Source organism: Opisthocomus hoazin, chromosome 4 (assembly GCF_030867145.1).
Source record: "Opisthocomus hoazin isolate bOpiHoa1 chromosome 4, bOpiHoa1.hap1, whole genome shotgun sequence".
NCBI lineage: Eukaryota > Metazoa > Chordata > Aves > Opisthocomiformes > Opisthocomidae > Opisthocomus > Opisthocomus hoazin.
In genome coordinates, this window is record NC_134417.1 from 34266339 (window position 1) to 34291238 (window position 24900).

General features: G+C 40.1%; 1 protein-coding gene across 1 annotated transcript in view; it reads right to left on the reverse strand.

The window, feature by feature from the left end:
• Positions 1 to 24900, reverse strand: part of CNTNAP2 (contactin associated protein 2) — a 1116355-nt gene that overhangs the window by 789780 nt on the left and 301675 nt on the right. Inside the window, exon 2 of the mRNA XM_075418555.1 lies at positions 1203 to 1313. Coding sequence (XP_075274670.1) covers positions 1203 to 1313 — 111 coding nt within the window. The remainder of the gene's footprint in view (positions 1 to 1202; positions 1314 to 24900) is intronic.

Consider the following 24900-nt stretch of genomic DNA (forward strand, 5'->3'; position numbering starts at 1 on the left):
TCAAGGCCAGGTTGGATGGAGCTCTGAGCAACCTGGGCTGGTGGAAGATGTCCCTGCTCAAGGCAGGGGGGGTGGAACCAGATGATCTTTAAGGTCCCTTCCAACCCAAACCATTCTATGATTCTACAAGTCTGGTGCCCGTTACGGATCTTCAGGATTTAGAAGATCAAGGCACTGTAGTCACTTGGTCCCTTTTCTTCCTCCCTAAAGTGAAAGTATTTCTTCATTCTAGGTTCACTAAGTCAATTCATTATACCCTTGACATATATGTGGGGGGGAAGATCAAATTCTGGTATTGATGCATAAGCAAATTCCCCAAGAATCTGTGAAATTTTAGATTTCTGGACTTTTAGATTGATACTATTTAGGAAAAAAATAAAATCAACAGTATTCAGAATACTAATTCTCTGCTAATCTAAAATTTCATGTGAAGTTAATTTAGCGATCAGTATCAAAATGGTACATCTACAGGCATCTAGAGATATCAAGGAAAGCTACGAAAATTCCTGTGGGTGAAGGCAAAGACTTGTGATGAGAACGTGAAGTAAACTTGGCTAGCCCTAAGGATATAGTTAGACCAGGCAGATCACCAAACTTACGCACCTATTCCTCCAACCACCAGACTGAGGTGGCTTTCTTACTTGTGAACAACAGCTCGCTGCATTACAGAACTACAGGCAAAAGGCAAAGCCCCTGTGGTGCTAGCAAAAGTTGAGTGACAGCAGTCATTGCGAAGGTGGGCAACAAGTCACATCAACAAAGCCCGCCCAAGCTGTCTAGTTTTGCTCCAGTGACCATGAGCTGCAAATGCTCATTTACCTGAGGAGCAAAGGCATGCCCTTTTAACTGAAGTCAGTCATGCACCTGTACTGCGTGACTCCACCGACACGAGGCATCTGGCCCACGCTGCTACACGTTATTAGCAGAGCATTTCTCCCTGTGGTGCAACAGAGTGCAATTACTGTCACATACAAGGAAACAGAAACTCATTCTGTTTACAAAACCAGTCTGTCAGACAGCTAAAGCTTTGTTAAAAACATACATCAGCAATACTATTTTACATAAAAAGCATTTTCATATCAAAAAGATCACTCATGGGGGTCGGACTAGATGACCCACAGAGGTCCCTTCCAACCCCGACCATTCTGTGATTCTGTGATTCTTGAAATGTCGGAACGCTGAGGTAGAGAAGCCCCCCTTACCTCCTCTCTTGTTTAACTTGGCGTACCCTGGCACGTAGCTGCTTGTCATGGACGAGGAACTGCTGAAGGAGGAGTGGGGTAATGCTGAGACCAGAGGTTCATCGCACTTCTCTGAAACACAAGAAAACAGATTCACTTCATGCTGTTCTTTATTCCTGCATATTAAGGGGCAACGTGCCCTTTCTTTTTCTTTTGGGGAATAACACAGCCTTGTTGGCTTTGTCCATGTGGAATGAGTGTGGCTACGACCCCACATTTCAGTTAAAAAACCCCAACAAAGCCAACAAGAAACGAAACAAACAAAAAGCCCACCCCCAAACCACAAGAAAACCCATAAACAAACAAATACAATGCACGCACGCACACACACACCCTGACATCAGAAAATAAAGACTTCAACACAGCTAGGACAAAATCAGGTAACGGCAATGCCTAACCACGGGCCACCACTCATCTCAGGGATACTACAAACCAACAAAAAAGCTTGCCCTGACAGATCTGGAGTGGTTCTGGTGACGTGAAAATGTAGCGCTGAAGAGAAATATTTTTATGAAAGCTCTGTAAGAAGTAGATAAGAGATAAACTTTCAGTTCTGTAATAGAAATGCTGATAACCTGATATTTTGAAAAAGAAAATAAATTAGGGTACATGAATAAGTGCCTTCGAATTATCACATATTACCATTTACCAGAAAAAAGTAACAAAATCATCTTTTTTTTAAAAAATGTAATCTCTGTAATCCATTTGAGCACTTCTCTTTTAATCAGTACAAAGAAGATTAACTTGGTATTAGCACCTAAGATGGCAGAAAAACAAAATCAGAATCTTTGCCTTTCTGATGTAGAAAAAAGTTTCAAACAAATCCCTAGCTGTTGTATGGAGTTCTGTAAATCAGAACAAAGAGAACTGGCTTTTGATTTTTCAGCTACTTCAGTAGTTCATGTACTGCCCTTTGCTTTAGCTGTTTCAACAGATGGGTGAACTACGTCAGTTGAATGACTCGCTTCCATCTCTGAGACACCCACCCCAGCAGAAGATAGGTAACCTGCCCCATCCAGCTCAGCCAACCGTCCCAACCACCAGCACCCAGGCTCCGCTGGAAGAGGCAACCCCCTCAGCTTCTGCATCTAACAAGTGTCAGTCCACCCCTGACTGGCAGCACGTTCAGCGCTCAGCCACACCACACAGTTTTGGTACAAGCAGAAAACTGATTTGGCCAGATTGGCTCACATGTGGAGACTACATCAACTCTACCCTCAGAAGGGGAACTTTAAGGCTGAAAAAATGCTTGTGAGTGAATCAAGTCATTTATAATGCAGGTCTCCTAAAATTTCCAGTCTCATGTAATGAAAAATAAAATTACTTACACAGCAATAGAAACTGAAGCACAGAAATACAGAAGAACATTAGTTCATGAATCAGTATTTTGACATTTAACAAAATAAATAAGTTTCCTTCACAAACCTCTGAGAGTTTGTTAAGGAAGGCAACAAAATTCATACCAGCACAAAAGCACGGGCAAGAGTAAAGGGCAATTGCTTTGCACTGAATTAAAGGACAAGTCCAATGACTTTAAAGTTCCCTACCACACTATTTAATGATGGAATTTTGACACGGGAAGATAAATGGTTTTAAGCATTACTGTTTATACCACAAACCAGAAGGATCGATTCCTCCCCTCCCTCCTGCCCCTGCTTCGACCGCAGCCGCACGGCACATTTGGTCAGAAGCCTGGAGCCGGATGGGAACAGTGCCCCGGGCTTGCGTCCCACCACCCAAGCAGCGCACCGGGGCAGCACAGGACCTCTCCCCAGCAGCAGGGCTACGGCATGGAGCAAGGGCCTGTGTTTTAAGATCTTGGGAGCCAGGCTGCCATTATTTTGGTCAAAGCAGAACAAGGGTAGAACTTAAGAATCGAAGTGAGCAGCAGATTGAAGTACTCATTACAGATTTTGCCCTAAATGTCATAGTGTTGATCTGCTGGAGGGTAGGAAGGCTCTGCAGAGGGATCTGGACAGACTGGATCGATGGGTCAAGGCCAGCTGTATGAGGTTCAACAAGGCCAAGTGCTGGGTCCTGCACTTGGGTCACAACAACCCCATGCAATTCTACAGGCTTGGGGAGGAGTGGCTGGAAAGCTGCCCGGTGGAAAAAGATCTTGGGATGTTGGTCGACAGCCGGCTGAACATGAGCCAGCAGTGTGCCCAGGTGGCCAAGAAGGCCAACGGCATCCTGGCTTCCATCAGGAATGGTGTGGCCAGCAGGAGTAGGGAGGTGCTCATGCCCCTGTACTCGGCACTGGTGAGGCCGCACCTCGAGTGCTGTGTTCAGTTTTGGACCCCTCACTCCAAGAAGGACATTGTGGGGCTGGAGCGTGTCCAGACAAGGGCAGCGAGGCTGGTGAGGGGTCTGGAGAACAAGTCTGATGGGGAGCGGCTGAGGCAGCTGGGTCTATTCAGTCTGGAGAACAGAAGGCTGAAGGGGGGACCTTATTGCTCTCTACAACTACCTGAAAGGAGGGTGTAGTGAGGTGGGTGTTGGTCTCTTCTCCCAGGTAACTGGCAATAGGACGAGAGGCAATGGCCTCAAGTTGCGTCAGGGGAGGTTTAGATGGGATGTTAGGAAAAATTTCTTTATTGAAAGAGTGGTCAGGCACTGGAACAGGCTGCCCAGGGAGCTGGTGGAGTCCCCATCCCTGGAGGGGTTCAAAAAACGTATAGATGTGGCACTTCGGGATACGGTACAGTAGGCATGGTGGTGCTGGGTGGATGGTTGGACTTGATGATCTTAAAGGTCTTTTCCAACCCATGATTCTGTGATTCTATGATCACAGAAAGACAGAGTTACTGGACAACGTTTTTCTCACGTATTTCTTTATCCATAGTGCATTTTTTGGCAGTTCATAAAAATAAGTTTCCAACTTAAAGACTGCTCTTGCTGCCACTTCATTGTTAATGTTACCCAGCTGGACTGGAAGTCATTTGTCATTAATTCTGTTGTCTAGGTAAAAATGGAATGAAACAATTAAAAGAAGAACACCGCTTAATCAGAAATATTAAAAAATACATACCAAAGTCTTCTAAAGCACTTTTTTATTCTTATCCTATATGATATTTACTATTAACAAAAAAAATATATTCTCATTAATAATGAGAACTAAGGTTGAACATGTACCTTTGTTCATTTTCCTGTAGTTTTTTCAGTATATTTTTTAAAGCAAATTGTCAGGTTTATACAATTTTCTCCCACCCATAGTTTCATACTGGGGGCTGAGGTGGGGAGAAAAACCTGCACCTTTATGGAGTAATATTAGGAATAGAACAATTTAGCTACACAAATGTTTGCTACTTTTGCAATTTGATTAACTACTGGATATAACAGGAGGCTATTGGTCACAATATACTAAAAAAACCCCTTGTGAAACAAAAGAGCTATCTTAAATCACAACAAAAAACTTCTAGAAAGGGACAAAATGTGAGCATAACCTTAATTTCTGTCACAAAAAGACCCCTGGATTTTAGACAATGTGTTCAGAAACAACACAACAGCTGGAAAAACACCTCTCCAAACAGCAGAAGCTCCTGAGAACCCAGGAGCTATTGAGAAAATCGCCTCCTTTAATTTTGACAGCTAACATATCGTTGCTGCTATTGATGAAGCTACACAGAAGGAAACATGGAAAAACTCGTCTGAAAAGAGTACTAGCTTCTAAATCATCATCCCTCTGTAAGGCCTGCCTGGTCTCACTGCCTCACCAAGCCATCCTCTTGGATTCAAAGGAGTAAGACAGAGAAGCTTGACACAGTCAAAAAAAAAAAATTAAATTAAAATCCTACAGAGAGCATCACTCCGTATTTGCCACTGCGGTCACAATTTTCCCAGCCAGCCATGAACGTGCTTCATTCGGTGTACATGCGCTTTGGAAGTATTGAAGCTGGACCTCTGCTTTCTTAGTTCAGTCGGAATCATCAGCATTGGGGGTGGGCGAGACACGACAAAACAGAAGAAAGAGAGCTGATACTGTTTTCCTTCACTGTGTTTTAGAACTGCATGCACTTTCTAAGCCCGTCTTGGGATACCAACTAATAGGCTAAAGAATAAAACCAAAAATACCTCATTTCTCATTGTTTAAAAAATAAACACACCCCCCCTATCTGCCCACTCAGGCTTCAAAATATAGGAAACTCACTGTGTGTATGAATTACAGGAAAGTATGATTACTTCGAATGAATAGACATCAAAAAATATATTAAATCTGATCAGTAACTCATGACTCTAGGTCCAATAGAACAAAAGTTAAAAGACTGCTTATATAAGATAATACTTCTAGCACTGTACGAAAGTTCCACTAAATATACTGCACTATTTAACCTTCCTTCATAACATGAAATGCTGTTGTGCTGCAGATTTAAGTGAGAAAAAAACATCCTTGGGAACCTTTGGTTCTTTCAGAAGTTTTAGTCCTTTTTTGCAGAATCCAATTTTTTACTTACAAAACCCAGAATCATATATACCTTCCTGCTACAGAGATATAATAGCTTTTCCCATAGAAGTCAATGCACTGTGCCCTGTTAATCAATTACAGAGCACACTCTCCTGCCAGCATCGTAGCAGTGAAGAAATAAACTCTCCTCCATACCATTTATCTCCGTGATGTATTAACATCCAAGGCAGCTCAGGTTCATTTAAATGTTAGCTTCCTGAAGCAAAGCCACAACTCCACTCCACGCCATCCTGTTCAGACGGAAAGAACTGATAACTGTGTCACAGATATGATGACATTTGCTACTCTGATTTTCCTACACAGAGGGAAATTACAGTACATTTCCATCAGAAACTAGTTGTCTTGATACTCAGACAATCAGATCAATGGAAAAAAGGTCACCTAATGCCATTAAATACCGATGCAAAACCTCTGCAATCCACAAGCTTCAAATTCCTGAAGACCTACAGACCGTGGAAGGGAAGGACCACTACACACATGCTGTGCTCTTTGTGCCTTCTCCGCACCTGGCCATCGGAAACCAGGTACCAGGTGAGAGGGATCTCCTGTCCTACAGAGTGCAGCCTCTCCTATGTTCTCAGCAACACCCGGAAAGGATACCCGTCCTTTCCTCTTTCATAGTCTGTTTCTGGTTCATCGGTCTAGAGTTTACTTACATAGCCTACCCAGCACACTGGGTAGAGTATAACGGGGCTGCCTTCTCCTTTGCCTGCGATTATTTTAATTCCCCCTCAGTCAGCCCATGCGCTGCTTGGGGAGCACGGACCAGGCGATTCGAAGAGAAAGGCCCTGATTGCAGCACAAAGCAGACCACATACACAGAAGCTCTTGATTTATCAACCCCAGAGGTTGTTAACACTTAATTCTTGCTATGCCAGTGACTTCAATGATTTTTGGTGGGCAAAGCAAAGTTAAAAAATGCGATGCTTTACTTCACAGAAGTCTGTTCAAATGCTCAGCATCCTGATCAATAAACAGGTCACCTGTAAAGTCACTGACATCTTTTATCAAAGCAGTCTGTTTGAGTAGATAAAAACGGCAATCTGCAGTTCATCTGTATCTTCTTGACATTTATATCTAGCAGTAGGCTAGAATGCATACAAACAACTACACATTTGGAAGTGTTAAGAAATGGGAGCAGTATACATTTATAGTCACAGGTGGTTTTTCTTCATAATTTGAAGCTGCATTGGAGGATCTCTCAGAAGCTCTTGCAAAGATTCTGTCAGCAAAGTAAAAAGAGAGGTGTGTACAGTGCTTCCAAACAAGAAAAATATTTGGATATTGATAAATTGCACTCATCAGAAGTAAGTGATGGTGACTTACTAAGCAAGCTTTTAAAGAACAAAGGCTTGTCCATCATCACGGTCCGGCATGCACTGAGGAACAGACCTTTCAAAAATAACATCAAGCCCGAAATGCACAAATTCACCCCTCCTTCTTCAAAATCTTCAGCCAAGACTTCCCATCAAATTATAATCCATTATCATAGTTTTGCTGTAGGATACTAGCTGGAAGACATAAACATGCTGCCAATAACAACTTTACTAAAAAAAGCACAATATGTATATGTCAGAAATAAAGAACTCCAAAGCTGAGCAGATTAGATGCAAAAATGCAAATGATTGCAGTGTCAATACTGTGCTCTGAGCCCAAAGTAGCCACCATTAATTGCTAGCAGAATATGAAACAGGTGAGTTGATCTGACATGGCATTAAAAAAAACATCTCAGCCTAGAAATACACAAAGCCATGGATTTCTGACCAAAAAAAAGTCTTAACCGTTTCTCTTTCACACATTTTCACTGTACAAGCAGAACATTTACAATACAAACCCCCAAATCTTAATGATTACCAGAATATCCAGATCATTAATTATACAAATATCCCTGTCAAATGCAAGGATAAAAAGTTTTAAGCAATTTCCAATCTTTACTTGGAATGCAAGAGCCTCCTGTTTTAAAAAATAAATTCTAATGTAAATGTTGGGAGCAAGGGAGAGAATCATATCATCTGGGTTTAATTTGTACTGTGTGCAAAATGCTAGTTATCCTAAACACATTTTTCTCCCCCGATTTGAATATGTAGAGTGAGGAAAAAGAATAAGCCACCACGCGCTTGTGAAAAGCAGTCATGAGATTGCAAGGGTATTCTGGAACGTGGATAAATACGTATGGGAATCAGCGTACCTCCAATGACAGCCAATGGGAATATTAATGCAGCTGCTTTGGATTGCAGCGTATTAGTATGCCGAGACACCCTTGCTTTTCATATGGCATAGGCAGGTTTTATTATCTGAAATGAATGCTAGAATCCATCGCGTTTAATTCACAAGACTGTGTCCCCCCAAAGAGCAGGAATAAATAAGCATAAGTTGCTAGAACATTTTATACACTGTTTCAAACAAAGTTTTAAAGTGATGCTAACTAAAAAGTGGGAGATGCTACAAAGCAGTTCAGGGTCAATGGTAACCCCTTTAAAACAACCAAACTCAGAAGCAGTTTTTATTGAGGACAGCTTATTGCAGGTTTAACTTTAATGACAAAAAAACAACCTTGGCCCTGTGTCACAAGCCTTTTGCTCAGTATGATAAACCTCTAGCCAAACCCCTCATCATGGGGGACAGGAACACTGCTGGAGAAGCCCTCTCCTTAGTCCTCAGAAGAGCCACTAATGAAAACAGTAAATACTGATGGCAAATGCCAGGCAGGGTACACCTCATGCTACAAGTTCTCAAGTGAGCAAGAAATCAGTAAAAAGCTTATCAAGGAAGACCCTCGCTCCTGGGGAAAGGAAATGCTTGCTTGTCAGTAATTATTTGCCAAATGTACCAGCCTTTGGCCCATTTGGGGTGGTTTAACAACCTCTTGCATGTTCTGTTGTGTTTTTCTTGACTGTGGGAGATAATTTAAAAAAAAAATCATCATACACTGTTACTTTTTTTAATTCTCTTTTTTTTTTTTTTTAGGACAAAAATCTAACTGTACTCTCCCGCAAGATTCTTGGACCGCTTTAGTGACTCGATAGGGATGAGGACTGGTAGAGTGGAAGCTTGGAAGCTTCATTTTTCATTCTCTTCTCTCCTACCTACTGTCCCAAGCGGGACTCCTTTTGCACCACGCTGACATTAGAAGGGCAATGAAAACCGACCCACTTTTTTAAAATACCTTAAGCCACAAGAGAGCCGTCCACTCTCCGTCTGCGCAAACAGGGCAACACTCTGCACACACGACAGTTACTTTCCCAGTTACCATTCCTACTTGCATGTCAAAGCCAATGCAAGTCTTACACAGCCTCATATGGCTTCTTGTTTGCTGTTCCTACCAGCCTCTGTTGCTTTGATCTGTTATTTCCCACCGGGCTCTTGTGAGCACAGTGCTCTTCCCATACTGCAGCAGCCTGAAGCTTCCCCAGATGACTGACACTATGCAGGGCAGTCCCGACAGACTGCTAGGGAGCCAAGTTCACATCCAGCTCACCAGCAAGCGAGTGCAAGTGTAACTGAAGCTCCTCTGTAAGTATCTCTGGAGCTCAGCTGTAATCTAAAAGATTAGAGCAGCTCGTATTGATCGCCTGGGATGTTTCATATTCCACTTCAAGTTGCATACCATCAGTAGAGATAACACACTGCTGCTCAAAAGGGTGGATGCTGCTGAAAAGGAAGAAAACGTAGCAGCTATTTTGCCTCCTCCAAGGTGAAGCCATACATTACATGAATTTTGTGGTCTCCACACAACCCTGACTGTTCAAGGTTACTTGTTCTGAGGTTTATTTCAAGCCTTTCCATAGCTCTCTGTAAGAAAAGGAACACGTCTCAGGTAATGTTTTTTATGGGGGTTGCTTTGCTCACAGCAAAGCACAGGCAGTCACGCCTGTTTCTTTGCTCTGGTTCTGGTTCAGGAACCAGTCTTCGGGCCAGCAGGGCCACATTGCTAAAAATGCATCTGGATGCCCAAAGATGGATAGTACTTTACCAGATGTTCCAAAGTATCTTTTTAACTGAACTTTGTTTCTGACACCTATTGCCTGGTTTCTGGAGTAGCCAAAGCCTTACTAATCCCAGAAGTCATGGTATGGCTGCATGTTTTGACTCCAACAAAGCAGGGCTCTATGCCATCCAAGGACCGGGTTACTAATGAATAAGAAAATTTTCTTGCTTTGAGGATTTATTAATAAGCATTTGTAAGTACTCCTAGGCAACCTTGGAAATGATAATACCATAATAGGAGAAACGTGCAATGTCTTATATGGCTACTATAAGACATTTCTGGCTGCACTGCCTCTCATCAAATAGCATACACAACATGCTCTACTCTCTCAGGAGAGAAGTACTCTCCATACTTCTGTCTTTAACTGCTGAAAACGAGAAAAGGTTTAGAGGAAACATCATTAATTACTGTGATCTACAAATTAACCAGAGAGATTAGGATTTATTTTTTAATTAAACTATTCCGTTTGCATATGGCAAATAACACGCTATGCGAGTCCCACTGAAGATCTATTGCACGTATTTTAAATGGCAGGTAAGTGATACAAAACCCTGATGACAATACTCTACAAATGTAACCTTTAATGTTAATGATTTAAGCCCATATTCACACATGGTTTAATTTCTAAGAATAATTAGGCAATCGATATCTCCATCTGGCTTGAAATGCTTGTTGACACTTTTGTAATCAAATATTCTCATCAGCCTTCAAACTGGATGAGACTTTTAAAAATTAAAAACATTCCACCGTTACCTATCAGTTGCGTCAGCTCACTGGTGGCTTAGGTCCAGGATGACACTTTAGGTAGCTGAAGGAGGCTATGACTGCTGCTATCTTGCTGTCACTCACCCTGCACAAAGAATCTCAATTAAGTTGGGAGAAACTGACGTTCAAATCATTCCACAGGAAGAGCCACACTTTTTCCCAGTTTCTTTGGACTTCTTCGTATAAGCAATTTGGGAACCCAGAGATCCTGTACTGCAACCCTAATAGACAAGTTATTAACTACGCTGCTGTACGCCTGGCTCATGGCTTGGTTTTGTCAGAGATTTCTGTGAAGGTCTTTGACCAGTCCCATTACAGACTAAAGAAAACCCTTCGGAATTTTTGTAGGATAAGAAAGCAGCCTCGGCATTCAGCACAGCACTGTCCCGTATGGCAGGAAAATATAAGTGAACACACCACGTATCAGCGTGGCCTAAAGAGAGTAAGATTAAAGGAAGACACAGCAACTTCCTACAAGAAATCAGATGTAGCAGGTATAGCCCTGGATGCTAATGTACCAGAGAGTACGTACTGTTTAGTTTTATCTGACACCGACATTTTAGTTTATAATGGAAACCCAAGTGGGAGCACAAAAACAGCATCTCCTTTGTCACCAGCCCTGGCGCAGCCACCCAAGGATACAAGTCTTTTGAGGGAGACGGATGTCTTGCCACTCGCAGAGACTTTCCTCCTCACCAAGCCACTGCCTACAGGAGTACCTGGCCCCCTTTGATTCGAGGAAACGACCCAGTTCTCCGGGGCACCCTGGTACTCTGGGTCAGCTACAGCCCAAGGGGCTCACCTCCTTCCTGCTCTCAGCAGCTTCTTTCCTCTAAACAGAGGATTCAGTTCTGACTCCTTACTAACCAGCACACACCATCACCTCTATCACTCCATACATCACCTGGATTTTCGTGTCATTATTCAGGCTCTTGCAAACACAGCTTCTCTGGTACGTGGCCAAAACTGTACTTCCAGCTCTCACATAAAGCAAACGTCTCAGAAGCAAAATGGAAAAAGTCAGAAACCATTTTGAAACTGTCACCCTTCCCTCCATGAACAAAATCTGCTAATTAGACTAATTCCAAATCCCATAGACAATGCAGCAAACACATTAAAAAAGGGAAGGGTGAGACTGAAATCTCAACAGCTATGAACATCCGGCTGATCATTCCATCACCTTTTTCTCTAAGAAGGAACTCACCATCCTTCATTCTTTCTCCCTCCATGCTCATAAATATATATATATACCTCTCAATAAAAAAGAAGAGACAGAAAGCATGAATAAGTGGTAAACATCTCGGAACTTTTACAGAAATATAGCACATAATTTACTATCTGCAGTGGCAAAGAAAAAAAAAGAGAGGTAGCATAAAGAAGCAATATTCATTTATGAGAGAAAGTGAACATGGAAAAAAGAAATGTTAACTGAAATACCCCTCATACAACATTTCCTTTCCAGCAGAGGATATCTTTATAGCTCTTACACACACTAAACCACAGCTCTGGTTGCATGAGAGATTGTTTATTGCACCCGAAATGCTCTCTATTACTTGGGTTGCACGACAGAACAAAATAATGAAACTCCCATACTGCTACAGTGTGCCAGTCCGGACAGCATTTTTCTTTCAGCATGTCAGCTTAAGACTTTTTTCCCCTCTCTTAGTTCCATTTACAACAGTTCCTTTTTGCTTTTATGTAATCGGAGGAAAAAAAAAACAAAACAGAACAATGTTAAAAATAACACTGATCTAGAGATGTAATTTTTGCAGAAATACCCAAGTAGCTGAAAGTTAAAGATGGAAAGTGGTGGCACACAGGGCAAAATGAAAGGCATTACATGCTTCTTGGTACCAACAGACAGTTGCGGCACTACAACAGTAAGAGAACAGAAAAGCATTTTTTCTTTAGTTATGAAAAACCTAAGTGTAACAGTTACTGTTCATCACACATAAATTCTGAGTTAGCAACTTCTTTAAACAGGTATAGAAATATTGATGAAGAAGAGATTTTTTGTGATGCAAATAAATTATTAATCCTGATGTCAATAACACAGTTTTAATCCCAGTAAAGAAAGCTCCTTTTTTTATGAAGTATGATTACAAATTCACCGCAAAGATTAATCTATTTCATTTGACAGCAGAGATTTCCCCAGCTTTAGCTAAACCCATTTGAAAGAACACAGGAAAAAACAAACCCTACAGGATACACGTTTGTTTCAGCGCTCTTTGGTTGTCTAGCTTTTTTATCGTTATCAATAGTTTGAGTAATACTGGTCCAATTCTGAGCAAGTAAGATGGCCCAACTCAATAAAACCACTGAAGTTATAGTTTTGTGGTTTGGTTTTCTTTTTCCCACTGCATTCATGATGAAAATTTTGGGTAAAAAGAAGTGCAGAGGCAAAAGAGGCAATTGTGACCAAAAAATCCGCGTAACCTAGTTTACCACATTGATCTAGCTGTGATCAGCTGTATTTACACAAACATTAGAGCAAGTACATCAGGAGTCCAGCTGAGCCATATAAAAAGATGGTAAGAGTATATTTATGAGTGGTGAGTAAGGTCAAAACAAAGCTCTGCAAACAGTGGATTGTCACATTTAAAGACTGCACCAAGAACAGTAACAGGGAGATTTTTATCAATGCATGGTATTTTGGGAACTGTTTTCTCCAAATTATTTTTCAACTGAAATTATATATTATTTGATAGATGCTTTGGGTCCATCCACACAAGTGAAACCAGCATGTTTTTTTCCTTTTGTAAAAATAATTCAGCTGAGGATTTAAAAAAAAAAAAAAAATCCATTTTTCATTTCCTGTTCAAAGTTATTTACAGCCTATATAGACTTTCTGAAATTGTATTTTCAATAAATGAAAACACCAATCTGTAGTTTTACCCAACTTCCAAACAACAACTGCGTGAGAATGTATCTCAGCATGGGAAGACGCATCAGGCTGTTACTAACACTAATCTCAGGCTAGTAGCCTCAGACAGCACTAACCATCTTGGGAAAATCTGACATTGGCTTTCAAGAACCCACATGGGTTAGAACTTTTCCCCTTGCTTCAAAGTGAAATTTAGGAAACAGAAGACGTCTCTGAAAAGAATAACTTCTATTCTATTGTTTATGGAAAGAGGGAAAAGATATAAAAAAAACAACCTGTCTTTACATGAAACGCATAGAAACATTTTCAAACAAAGTGAAACGCAAAATCCCTACCCAGGAATAAGGAATATAATAGCCCAAAACTACTTGGTGGAGGAAGCGCATCTAAGAAACGTACAAGCTAGAAAAAGACTTGTAAATTTTTAAAAAAAGAAAACATTTGAGTCATACTGGAAACTACCTGAATGTGAACTCCAGCAAACAGCTGTAAATAGCAGAGTCATGAAATCAGCAGGTACTTAAATGGGGGGACATCAATGCTGGGTAAGGAGATACTACATCACTATCTGGACTTTAGTGTGAGCTGTGGAAATGATGTTCCAGTTCTGTCTCTGCCCTTGGAAATTTCTGAATATCTCTAGAATGTTCAGGAAATCATTTATGTTAGCCATACCAAAAAAGCCTACCATGCAGGGAGGGAACATTAAATGAAGTGGATTATTTTATCAATGAGATCATTAACAGGATTTGCTTATGAAGTTAAAGTTCCTGCATACAAAAAGATATTCTGATGCTAAAGAGCTCTCACTCTGAGCAAGGGAAGATGCTAACACAGCTAGCAGACAAATGGAGACTAGCCACGCAGTGGAACGGTTTACAAGAGGAAATCTACACCGTCCTAGCTGCCCTCTCTCAAAGTCTTCAGAATCATACGACTAACAGTCCTGAAAGAAAAAAATATTCGGTGAACTTCCACAGACTTCACTGTACAAGAGGTTAGAACACTGTCACAACATCCTCCTGGCTTCAAAGTAATCTCTGGACACGTACCAAACGCCATTCTTGTTTTCATTTAAAGGTAGCAAGCAATGGATTTTCATCAGTTATTTTAAAAACATAATCAAGCTAGAATGCTTTTAGTTATCTTTCTTCTCCCTAAGAACCAGGGGGAACCAGGTAATTATTGGGTCCCAGTAGCTACATTTCAGTCATTTTAGAGAGAGATGTACTAAACAGCTTATAGAGACTTCATATAAAAGCCATACTTTCCAGTACAGCTCTCCTAACCTGCCGTACTCTTACTCAGTGGGCTGACACAGCTGTTCTGTGTCAGCTTTTCTTGTCTAAAGAGCATCAGCTTACTCCTTCAGTAGAACTATCTGCACGACACCGATTAGGGAGTAGGATGAGATCATGTAGCAGATTTTTACTGGAACTCAACTCCCAAAAGCTAAACACTGTCAAGATGTAGAGACTGACTTTCTCTTAATGTGCTACCTCAGCCCCTCCGGTTTTTAGCAAATGTACACTGCACTCCACATGTTTGAGATGCATTCACCCATCACCTGTCCATCCAAGCCTGAATGGAAGCCCTGTCCTGGAAAATTCAGGAGTTACATACATTGAAGGTTTTACTCAGTGGAATTAGCTCTGGTATGTTTACAAACCACTGTGCCATTCCAAACGGAGCTACCAGAAGAGAAGCAATGTCCAATCCTTCCTCACAGTACAATCCAATTTCCTTCACTGCCTTCTCTTCCCCTTTTGCAAACTGTTTCATTCCAGGAATCTGTGTCCTTTCCATTCTACTGGATTTGAGTCGCATTTCCAGAGTTTGGTTAGCTAAACATGGGTTCTGTTTTCAGACCCCCGTAAGAGTCCTTCGCATCTTTTTGACTTTCACCTTCGTAAAGGAGGCTGGCTCTCCACATTGCCTACTCACGTTGTTTTGGCTGTGTTCCGTTCTGCCAACAGCGTGGATTAAACACTAGTCGCACAGTGCGTGCTTTCTATTACCCAGCCGCTCATACTTCAAGTGGATTGGAAAACTTTATCTTTGCTTTTGTTGGCTCCTGTTCCAAGTCACACTTAAGGCTATGCAAGCACCAAAGTTTCTCCCAGGTTTTAACCCAGGTAGTAGAAAAACAGTAGATTCTGCAAAGAGATTGCCTCAATTTAGTTGTTTTTTTCAAATATGGCCAGGGAGGGGGATCAGTCACCCATGCAAAATTAAACATTTTAAAACTAGATCATTTGACTGTGATCACATAGCATGTTATTTCATTTAAGTAAAGACACCGCTGTTTTATTCTGAAAGATATGTCTCTGCCTGGTACACTGAGAATACTATTTCCAAGTATAAAGCAAACTATTTTTCTTAGATTTCAGATCTTTGAGGACAGTGTCTAAACTCTTGTTTAGTGGTAGTACTTGTGGGCTTCCAGTTCTCCATAGAACATCAGCCTGCGTTAATATTCTGCCGCTGCTGCAAGACTCTCCACAGCACAGGGTGTCCACACTCTGACTCCTGATGATACTGCAGACCCTCACACGGGGATCCATTCATTGCAACAGAAGAAATATTTATCTCTTTATTCCGAGAAAGAAATCTTCAGTTGTAATGGAGCAAGTGGTCCCATCCATCCAGGTGGATGAATGAGAATTTCAGATCAAAAACATGCCTAGATTGGCTTTCTGAAGCTCAGATCCAAATCAATATTTTTCAATTTCCCACTACAAAGCCCAGGGTACTGCCATTTTGGTAACCATCACAGGGAATGCTTTTGTTTGTGGATTTTATCCCTTTGAAAAGGTTCCTAGACAAAGACCAAAACCCCTCGCCCGCACCCCCGAACAATTCAGTGCCAACCATAGCTAAGTATATTACTTAGTGGTCAGCCAAGATCATGTACAAGCTATTTTTATCTAAAGACATAATAGAGACAGGCAAGAAATGATTGTATTTTTCAATGTCATTTTACCTTGTAAGTCTCCTACTGCAAATGAACCTTCCATCTCCCTATATTTTTTTCTTAAAAACAAGTCATGAAAACTTGAAATCTGTTCACTAGTTAATCCAATTAAAGTTTCCTTTTTAAGTGTCTAAGACTCCTTGCATTCAGAAGCCTTTTAATTAATACCGAGCAAAAGCTTTGTTTACCCTTCTGGATTACAGCCTCTAGCACGTCTCTGTGCTGCCTTTGTCACTGGAAGTGAAGAAAAAGTTGATGCCCTTTATTTTGGCATTATGCCTTTCCTTTTCTCAGGAATTAAGGTCCTTTATAGTCAGCTTGCACTCATTTTGAGAGGCATTACAAGTGAACACTAGGTGGGAATGTTTCATAGATAAGTAAGTTCATTAGCACTTATCCCTGTGAAGTTCAAGTTGTTACGTGTTGTTCTTCTTCCTTTCTGCATGACATGGAAGGTGAAAGATGTTTCCCCTCCCTCTAATCCTCTTCTTTCTTTAATCTTTTCCTATTAAAAACTGAGAAGGATTGAAAGGTGTCTAGTTTTAATTAGAAGTGAATTTGCTGATTTCCTGAGTCTTGTGTTCTAACTTTCACAGCCTTGATAAACTGAAGTGGTATCTACAGACCAAATAACTTCTGGCTGATAGCATGACAGTTTATAGGTGGTTTATTAGTTAACCAGTAGTGAAATAGTTCCAATCCCGTCTGTGATACTTCTTAATTAGAGAGAAACAGAATAAATTGTTAAAAAGATTTTTTTCAAACCATAAAAAAAAAAGACTCCTCTTTAATTCTACTTTTTCTATTGTAGGAAAAATTCCTGTTCTCATTGTTCTTCTAGAAAACACATTACTCTGACTGAAAAGCTCCCTAATTTGTGTGACAAGTTCCCACACTATTCATACTAATGCTTTACATTTGTGAAAGACAGTGAGTCAAGCCTTGAGATGATATAGATCAGTCTCAACTTACAACATATTTAGATTCTAAATCCAAATAATGTAGATCATAAGTTTTCTGGAACCAGGACAACCTACTATCTTACACTGGTAGAGTGCTTTGCACAACAGAGGCTCTTTCTGACCCCTGTAGGGCCACAGGTATCAAACAAAAAAATCTACATGAGGTCCTTTCTCTTCAGTGAAGTTCTGGCTACTTTCAGAAACTGGGAAGCTCCCTGTGTGTAACTTCACTAGATCAGGAAAAATTAAGTCAATAACAGTAAGGCTGGGTTTTGTTGTCGTTGTTGTTTTTGTGGTTTTTACTAAATTTTGGAACACAGGATGGATGTGGTTATGATCTACCCCTGATGACCAAGGATCCAGATACTCTCTCATCACATGGCCAATATGACAGAAAATGCTTATTGGCAAGAATCACATCTTCTATCATGAGATTAAACAAAAGTAACTGGTTGGATGCTTAAAGTTTCATATATATATGAAGCTACCAGGTATCTGGTATGGTGCTCTTCAGATGCTCGATGTTGGTAAGGAATAGCATACAATCATGTTTTCAAGGGAGCAACAGGGAAGAGTCTGGGTGGCTGCAAAGCAAAGATCGATGCAAGAGAAGTATATGGCAAAATTTTAAAGCCAGATGTAACAACCTGAATGTCTCCTCAGTAACTGTCAAAGACTCAGGGGCTTTTAGCACTTGTTTCAATTGCCAGAGGAGAATGGCAGTCAAGCTATGGAGACTGTGCTAAGATAACTTCTATCGCTCAACTAAGTTATATTTGGCCAATAAAAAACATAAATAATAATAACATGGTAAGGATGAGACACTGACTTTGACACACACAGCCAGAACATAGGGAAGACAAAAATGTTAGCTGCAATGCCTTTTAAATATTAAATATGAACAGAGATACTCACTAAACAAAGTAAAAACGTACTCTGGATACGAACCACATTGGAAACGACTGAACTTTTGTCCAGTAATAAGACAACTCTACTACAACAGCCTTGAAAAAGCATTTAAGAATAGATAGATTGTAGATAAGAGTAGTCGTCTTTGCTGAAAGACTTGAGTCCTCCACGGATCCAACCCTATCTGCAGTCTCAAAAGAGCTGCTAGCTTCTGTTCAAGAGGCTAGAGTCCAGAACTGTGAGCTTCACTATCATCTTCTCACAGCTGCAACTACCATGAGCATTTAATTAAAATGTCACAAAGGTAGAGGTAAGAGTCAACGACCAAGGCAGTCATCTATTTCATGTCAAAGCAAGGTCAAAAATAACACTTCGGAGCACCAAGCTCTCCGAGCGTCCTCCAGTTCTCTCTTCCTGTCGGGAGAGCATTATGCACAGACCTCAGCAACATCCTGGTTCCCACAGTACAGACATTCGGTTTCAAGGACCAGAAGGGAAACAGCACACACCATTTCGACAGCTGGAGGAACGAAGCATCAGGACTTACCAGTCTTCAGATGGAGATTCAGTACTCTGTGAGACTCACAATGGCACACTGATCATCAGAGCTAGTAATTCCTTTAAATGAACGTGGAATATCAACATTTTGCAGAGTCACAAGATCATATCAAGAACTAATGAACAGGATTCATTTGAAACTGTATAGACAGCTGTATAAAAACTACAAAAATGCTGAAAATTGAACGTGGAAGGCACAATGTGATCCTGCAATGTCAGATTTGATTAACCTCAACAGACACGAGGAAAAGAAATTTATATTCTGCTTCTACATACAATGAAAAATTGCAGAATAATAAAAGGCCACAATTACGGTTTCTAACGGCAATCATCTCACGGAGCAGCCATCTGACTCCACAAAACAAATTCTATGTATTCCTATCCCCCATATTATAGCCTGTTTACTACAACCAGGCACAGAGATCTCATGCATATTGCGTGTACACAAACACTCAGACTGTTAGTAGAGTATTCCGAGTAAATCACAAATGACCTTGCTGTCATTTAAAAAATACTGGCAAATACTATGCACATTTACATTCCCAGTCTTGACTATCAAGATTATCCTTATAATTCATTCCTCCTCTGGCATGAAACATCTCCTGATATCCTTTCTCACAAGGCAGGCTTTCGTATGCTAGACCTTCTGTAAAGTCAAATTGATAGCTGTGCATTTAGACTTTAATTGTTTAGAATACTTCTAAATGCATGGATGTTTTATGTTAGCAGTAGAAATCTATTATTTATTAGCACAAAGCAGACTGTGTATAGAGCTGAAGGTTAAAGATGATCAGCACAAACAAGAAAAAAAAGAAACACTTAGAACAGACAACATGAATATTTATAAGAAAAAACACTCTGCCAAAAGGTGATAATTTCTTTTGATTTAATTAAAGGGTGGGGAAGAACAAAGCAATGTAATGGACATAAATTGTGAAGATTTGAAACAGCTTGAAATATGGTTTCTCAGGAGAGCTTATTAAAGTTACAAGGGTTCCGTTTGGAATGGAATACTGTGACACAAGCACAAAACTGACTCATACCGGAGGGAAAAAAACATTAAAATTAATGTATCATCAGACCAGTGAGAAGCACCATACCCAGGTAAGGAAAACACTGGAAGCAAATGTCCTAAGGTGGTCTAAAGAAACTCAAAAGCACAATGAAGATATTCACATTTAATAAATAAATAAACAATAATTTTGGAACAAGTGTAACTGTTACAAACAACTGACTAATCTTGCAGGGGGTGAATTTAGGGAGATCAAACTTCTGGTCGAGTGTTTTCAGGGAGTGAAACCCATTGTGCAGAAATGATACATGTCATACTTACAAAATAACACCATCAAGTGAAAGTTAGTATTACTGTCATATAACGCTTACCAGGAACACAAGCACAGGATGAGCAAACACTTGGTGTAAATGCATCTTACAGCATAATGCCCCAATCAAGTCATGGACAGAGTTGTCACACACAAACCTAGGAAAGCAGGTTTTCTTGCAGACCAGAAAAGAAGATTCAGTCTCTAACTCAATTGAAGATATTGGTTTTCTGGAGTGGATACACACACAGTGAGAAAGCCCATTTAAGAACTCGCTCTGTCAAAAGAAACACCAGCTTGAGTCATTCTGGTCTCTACTTGAAAACTGTAATAAACTTCTGAAACAGTCTTGGTCATTTCTCCTTTTACTTGGAGATTGGAAAAGACACAGAAAAAACTGTCAGTGTAAGTCTGCAAATAGACTTTCCCCTTCCAAAAACTAAAGTAAATGCCCATCCTCCTCTCTGCTCCCTCCTTTTTTCTTTCTCCAGTTCAGTATTTTTTCCAGGACTGAAAATGGCAGTGTTGCATTCTGAGGAAGACAATCTTTCATTTTTCTTACTGAAAGAAAACTATAAAATACTATAAATCTTTTGAGAACGCCTTTTCTTGTCATTTTTATACACTACTGTCACAAAAGCTGGAACAACCACTTAAACATGTCAATGCCTCTCCCAATGTAGCTTCCGAACTGGAAGTTGCATTATCCATTATTTGAAGGGAAATACTATCTGAGAGACTTCAGAACAAGCTAATATGGATTGAGACATTGCTGAAATATAATCCAGCAAACAACTGGGCACCAGCTGAGGACCTCTAGCCATTATCACCGGCCAAAGATTTATCCACTAAACTGAAGAAACCTTGGGAAGAGTTCAGACCTGGAGCTGGGACTTCATATGTCAACCAGAAGAGAGAATCCAGCTCCAAGGCCTTTATTTATGCTTGAGCTCTGTGATGAATACCAAGCAGCAAACCTGATCTGACACAAGCAAGCAAATGGGCATTTGTCCTTGTTTTGCCCTTTAATAAAAATTGAAAAGCAGATCAGTTTAATAGGGAAGTGACATTTTATCTAGCCTGGTTTTAGATTCCACAGCATGACTTTAGATATAGCCTCATTTTGCTTTCTTTAAATATAATTAATCTATTATAGTTTAATAAGGCATATAAATTAATATTAATTATATTAATCTAATTCACAAATGAAGTTACTATGCAATGATTTTCCGAATAAAGCACCATCACATGAAAAAAAAAGTAAAATATCCAAGAGATTTATGTTAAACAAACCATTCCCTAACCTACTTCAGGGTGTGGAAGGAAATTAAAATCAACTATTCTTTTTAACCACGTATTTGTTATTATGAAAAGCATCTTTTAAGTGTCTTGAACTGCATCCAGCAGGGAAGGGAGAGGTAAAGGGTGCTTACATTTGTGTGTTCATGTGTTTGTATGTGCATGTGCAATTTGATTATATGTCAACAACGGTCAGTGAAATTTCTTTCGACACATTGAAATAAAAGAAGAAAAGCAGTACTCAAAAAATGTAAAGTTATACAAGATAAAAACAAAAGCCAGCTGTAGAATATACCTCCACAACAGAGGGTACTCATACGTGTCACTACAACACTTCCAGCAGGCAGGAAGCTGGGACCACGCTCACATGTGACTCCCTTTGTTTTTTGTTTCCCTTCCTACTCGAAAGGGATCGTGGGGAGGAGGTGGAAGAGGGGAAGGAACTGAGGGACAGTTTTCCACTAAAAAGGATAAAGATAACAAGGGGAGGGACAAAGAGGGAAAGAAAAAAAAGGGGAAATTATCTTAAGGTTCAATGTGGGAAAAGAGGAAAAGTCACTGGAACGACTCCTGCAGCTCGCTTGAGTCGGTTTTAGTCCATCCCGTTGCAGTGGACAGCTGGAAAACAACAGGGAGAGCGGGGAAGCCAGGGCGAGCAGGGGCATGCTTTGGAGATTGTTTGTTCAAAGTCTGTTTGACACAATTGTTTTAGAGCAAAACATTAAAATTTGCTTGCCTTAAAAGCTTTCCAAACCCGACGGCACTCTGGAATATTTGAGAGGAAGAGTTACAGAAGTTCTGCTCTGGAGGTATTCTATTTGGCGCAAGACAGAAGAATTGCTTTCTACAAAATCGCTTTTTACAAGCCCGTGTTGAGGTTTGGAGAGCAGCATCGATAAGAGCGAGGTATATTCTTACTAGTAGCACTTCTGAGAGCTTCTATCGAACGAACCAGTCTCTGCTGGTTACCTCCCGCTCCTATCAGTCCTACACAAGAGCTAGGCTCCAGCTCTGCACTGCACCCACGCGTCTCAGTTACAGTTCACAAGACACTGAGCTCCTTTCCTCAAGGGCTATGCTTTTTTTCATAAATTTGCAAAGCCACCAAACGCAATTTAAACAGAATGAATCTCTCAAAAGCATCTAATCTAGAATACCTTCTAAAGAGGATTATAAAATATCGACAAGTATTTAAATGGGACACTTGGTTAAAAAAAAATTAACAGAAGTATTAGGTAATTCACCATTTTATTAATTTCATGTCTTGTCACAGAAACACATCCATTCACCTTACATGAATAAATATTGACCATGTATTGATTATATTATTTTTGGTTCAAATTTAATGGAGGAATTTCATCCATGAACACTTCAAATAGTGTTTTCATTTATCTAATTGTTTCTCCTCATACTCCAGAATTAGGATCTAGGCATCAAAATAGAAATTTTGTTTTTTAAAAAAAAAAGGAGCAATAAACCTCTCCATAAACAAACCTAAACTCTTTGAGCATGTTCTGTTTAACAAAGACAACTGTTTTTTTTGTTTGGTTGTGTCCTCCCCCATATAACACTTTTTCAAGATTACATTCTATTAGGAAAGTCAATTTAACTAGTTCTTACCTCATTCTAACCTCGCAGGAGGGAGATGAACATTCATTTAAAAAACAAAAAACCTCACATGGCTGCAGGGATCTTTTTTTCTTGTAGCCAGAAAAAAAGTGACAAATCCTAAAGTAACTCCAGTCACATTTAATTCAGCAGATTCTGTTTTAAAAAAAACACAAAAAACCAAAAACCTAGTTTTACTTCCACTGTCACTGTGAATCAAGTAGAGATACGCTTCCTCAGTGATTTTATGTTTAAAGCTCATAACAAATGTTTTAACAGATTGAAGAATTATATTTTTGCTCATGGAAAATGATCCTTACTTAAGAAGAAAAATCTAATGTTTTGAAAATTCCCTAACAATGTTATTTTAAATGAGAAAGATTTTTCAGCATTTTTCTTGATAAGTTAATGCCATTCTTCTACACTGCCAAATCCACAAGTTCCCTATTTCAAAACAGAGTAGTTCATGCTTTTTACTCTATAGATCTGTGTGTTGACGCTATCAAGTCTCATTCACTATCTTCCAAGTTCACATTTTCAGTCAATTGAATTTTCCATCTGTTTGACTCTAAGGCAAAGCACAGCACAGAATGCCTTCCTTTTCTCAAGTCCTTTTCCAGCTGTGAAGCTATTACCAATTCAGAAGGGATACATTTTCATACAGTCATTTGAAGTTTTTTCTTCCAGAAGTCCCATTATGCCAAAGTTCTAAATAAAAGTAATTCCTATTTATAAGACATTCTATGTGGTACCCTTGCTTTCCATTTATTGCAAATCTAAATTCTGTACACCAATGTGCAACGACAATTCATGCTATCACACACACACAAAACACCCAACCAAACAAGGAGAACACCACCCCCAAACCAAGACACAAACCTTCATTCACCTTATGCCAATTCACTAACCCACTGCTCAGATAAAGATAGCTGGCACGAAATTTCTCACCTTGAATCACTGGGAAGGCTTTCTGAGTCTCAAGACTACGCTTATTCACGACCAAGGAGTTAGTTCTCATCTCCTTCTGAAGCCAAGTCACCAATTCAAGCACAAAACAGTCAAAGCTTTCATAACCATTGCCAGTAAACTTCTTTCATGTCTGATCTTACGAAACAAGAAGAATCTTCCCCGATCACAGTAGGGTACAACAAGCACTTTAGCCCCTCTGGTCCTCCCACTGCAAGTCAGTTTGATATAGCTGATCATAGCAGACCAAGCCACAACTACATCGTTACACCTCCTGTACTGCCCCTCCATTTGAGTGACAATCTGTCCAACCTGGTCATTATCCCAGGAGGCTACTGGAAACTGTCCCTCGGTACAATAGAGAACTCTGTGTCAAGGCCTAAGTTTGAGGGTATTTCTACTTTAGGGGTTTATTTTGCTATTTCAAGGGAAAAAAAAAAAGGGAAGAGGAATTCAAGCAAACCTAAAAGACACAGAGCTAGATCCATATCAGGATGGACGTTAGAAAGAAGGATTCATAGAAAAGTGTTGCCTTCATTAAAGAAAATACTAATACCAAGTGAAATATTTGACAATTCTAGTAAAAACTGGTTTGTTTCTCCTACAAAGTGTTGTTTTCATCTTCTCCAGATTTCTAATCCCCTCATTCTACCTTTGTAATCAGTTCAGGCACAATAACTATAGTGTGAGCACAGACTCAGTGCAGTCAATGAGGCAGATTTTGAATTCTGTACAGACCATCACCAACTCCATTAATTCGTGGCCTAAGTCTTTTCTCTTTCGACACATTCTCCAAGGTATGAGAGCTGGATGGAGGGTTTGTAACTATTGCATATTGGCTGTAACTGGTTTTGTTGCTGTGTCTTTTTTACTACTGTTAGAACAAAGTCTATGTGAGTAATCAAAACCATCTGATTTCTGTCACAGTTCTCCCAGTACGTTACCTTGCACTTCTCTGA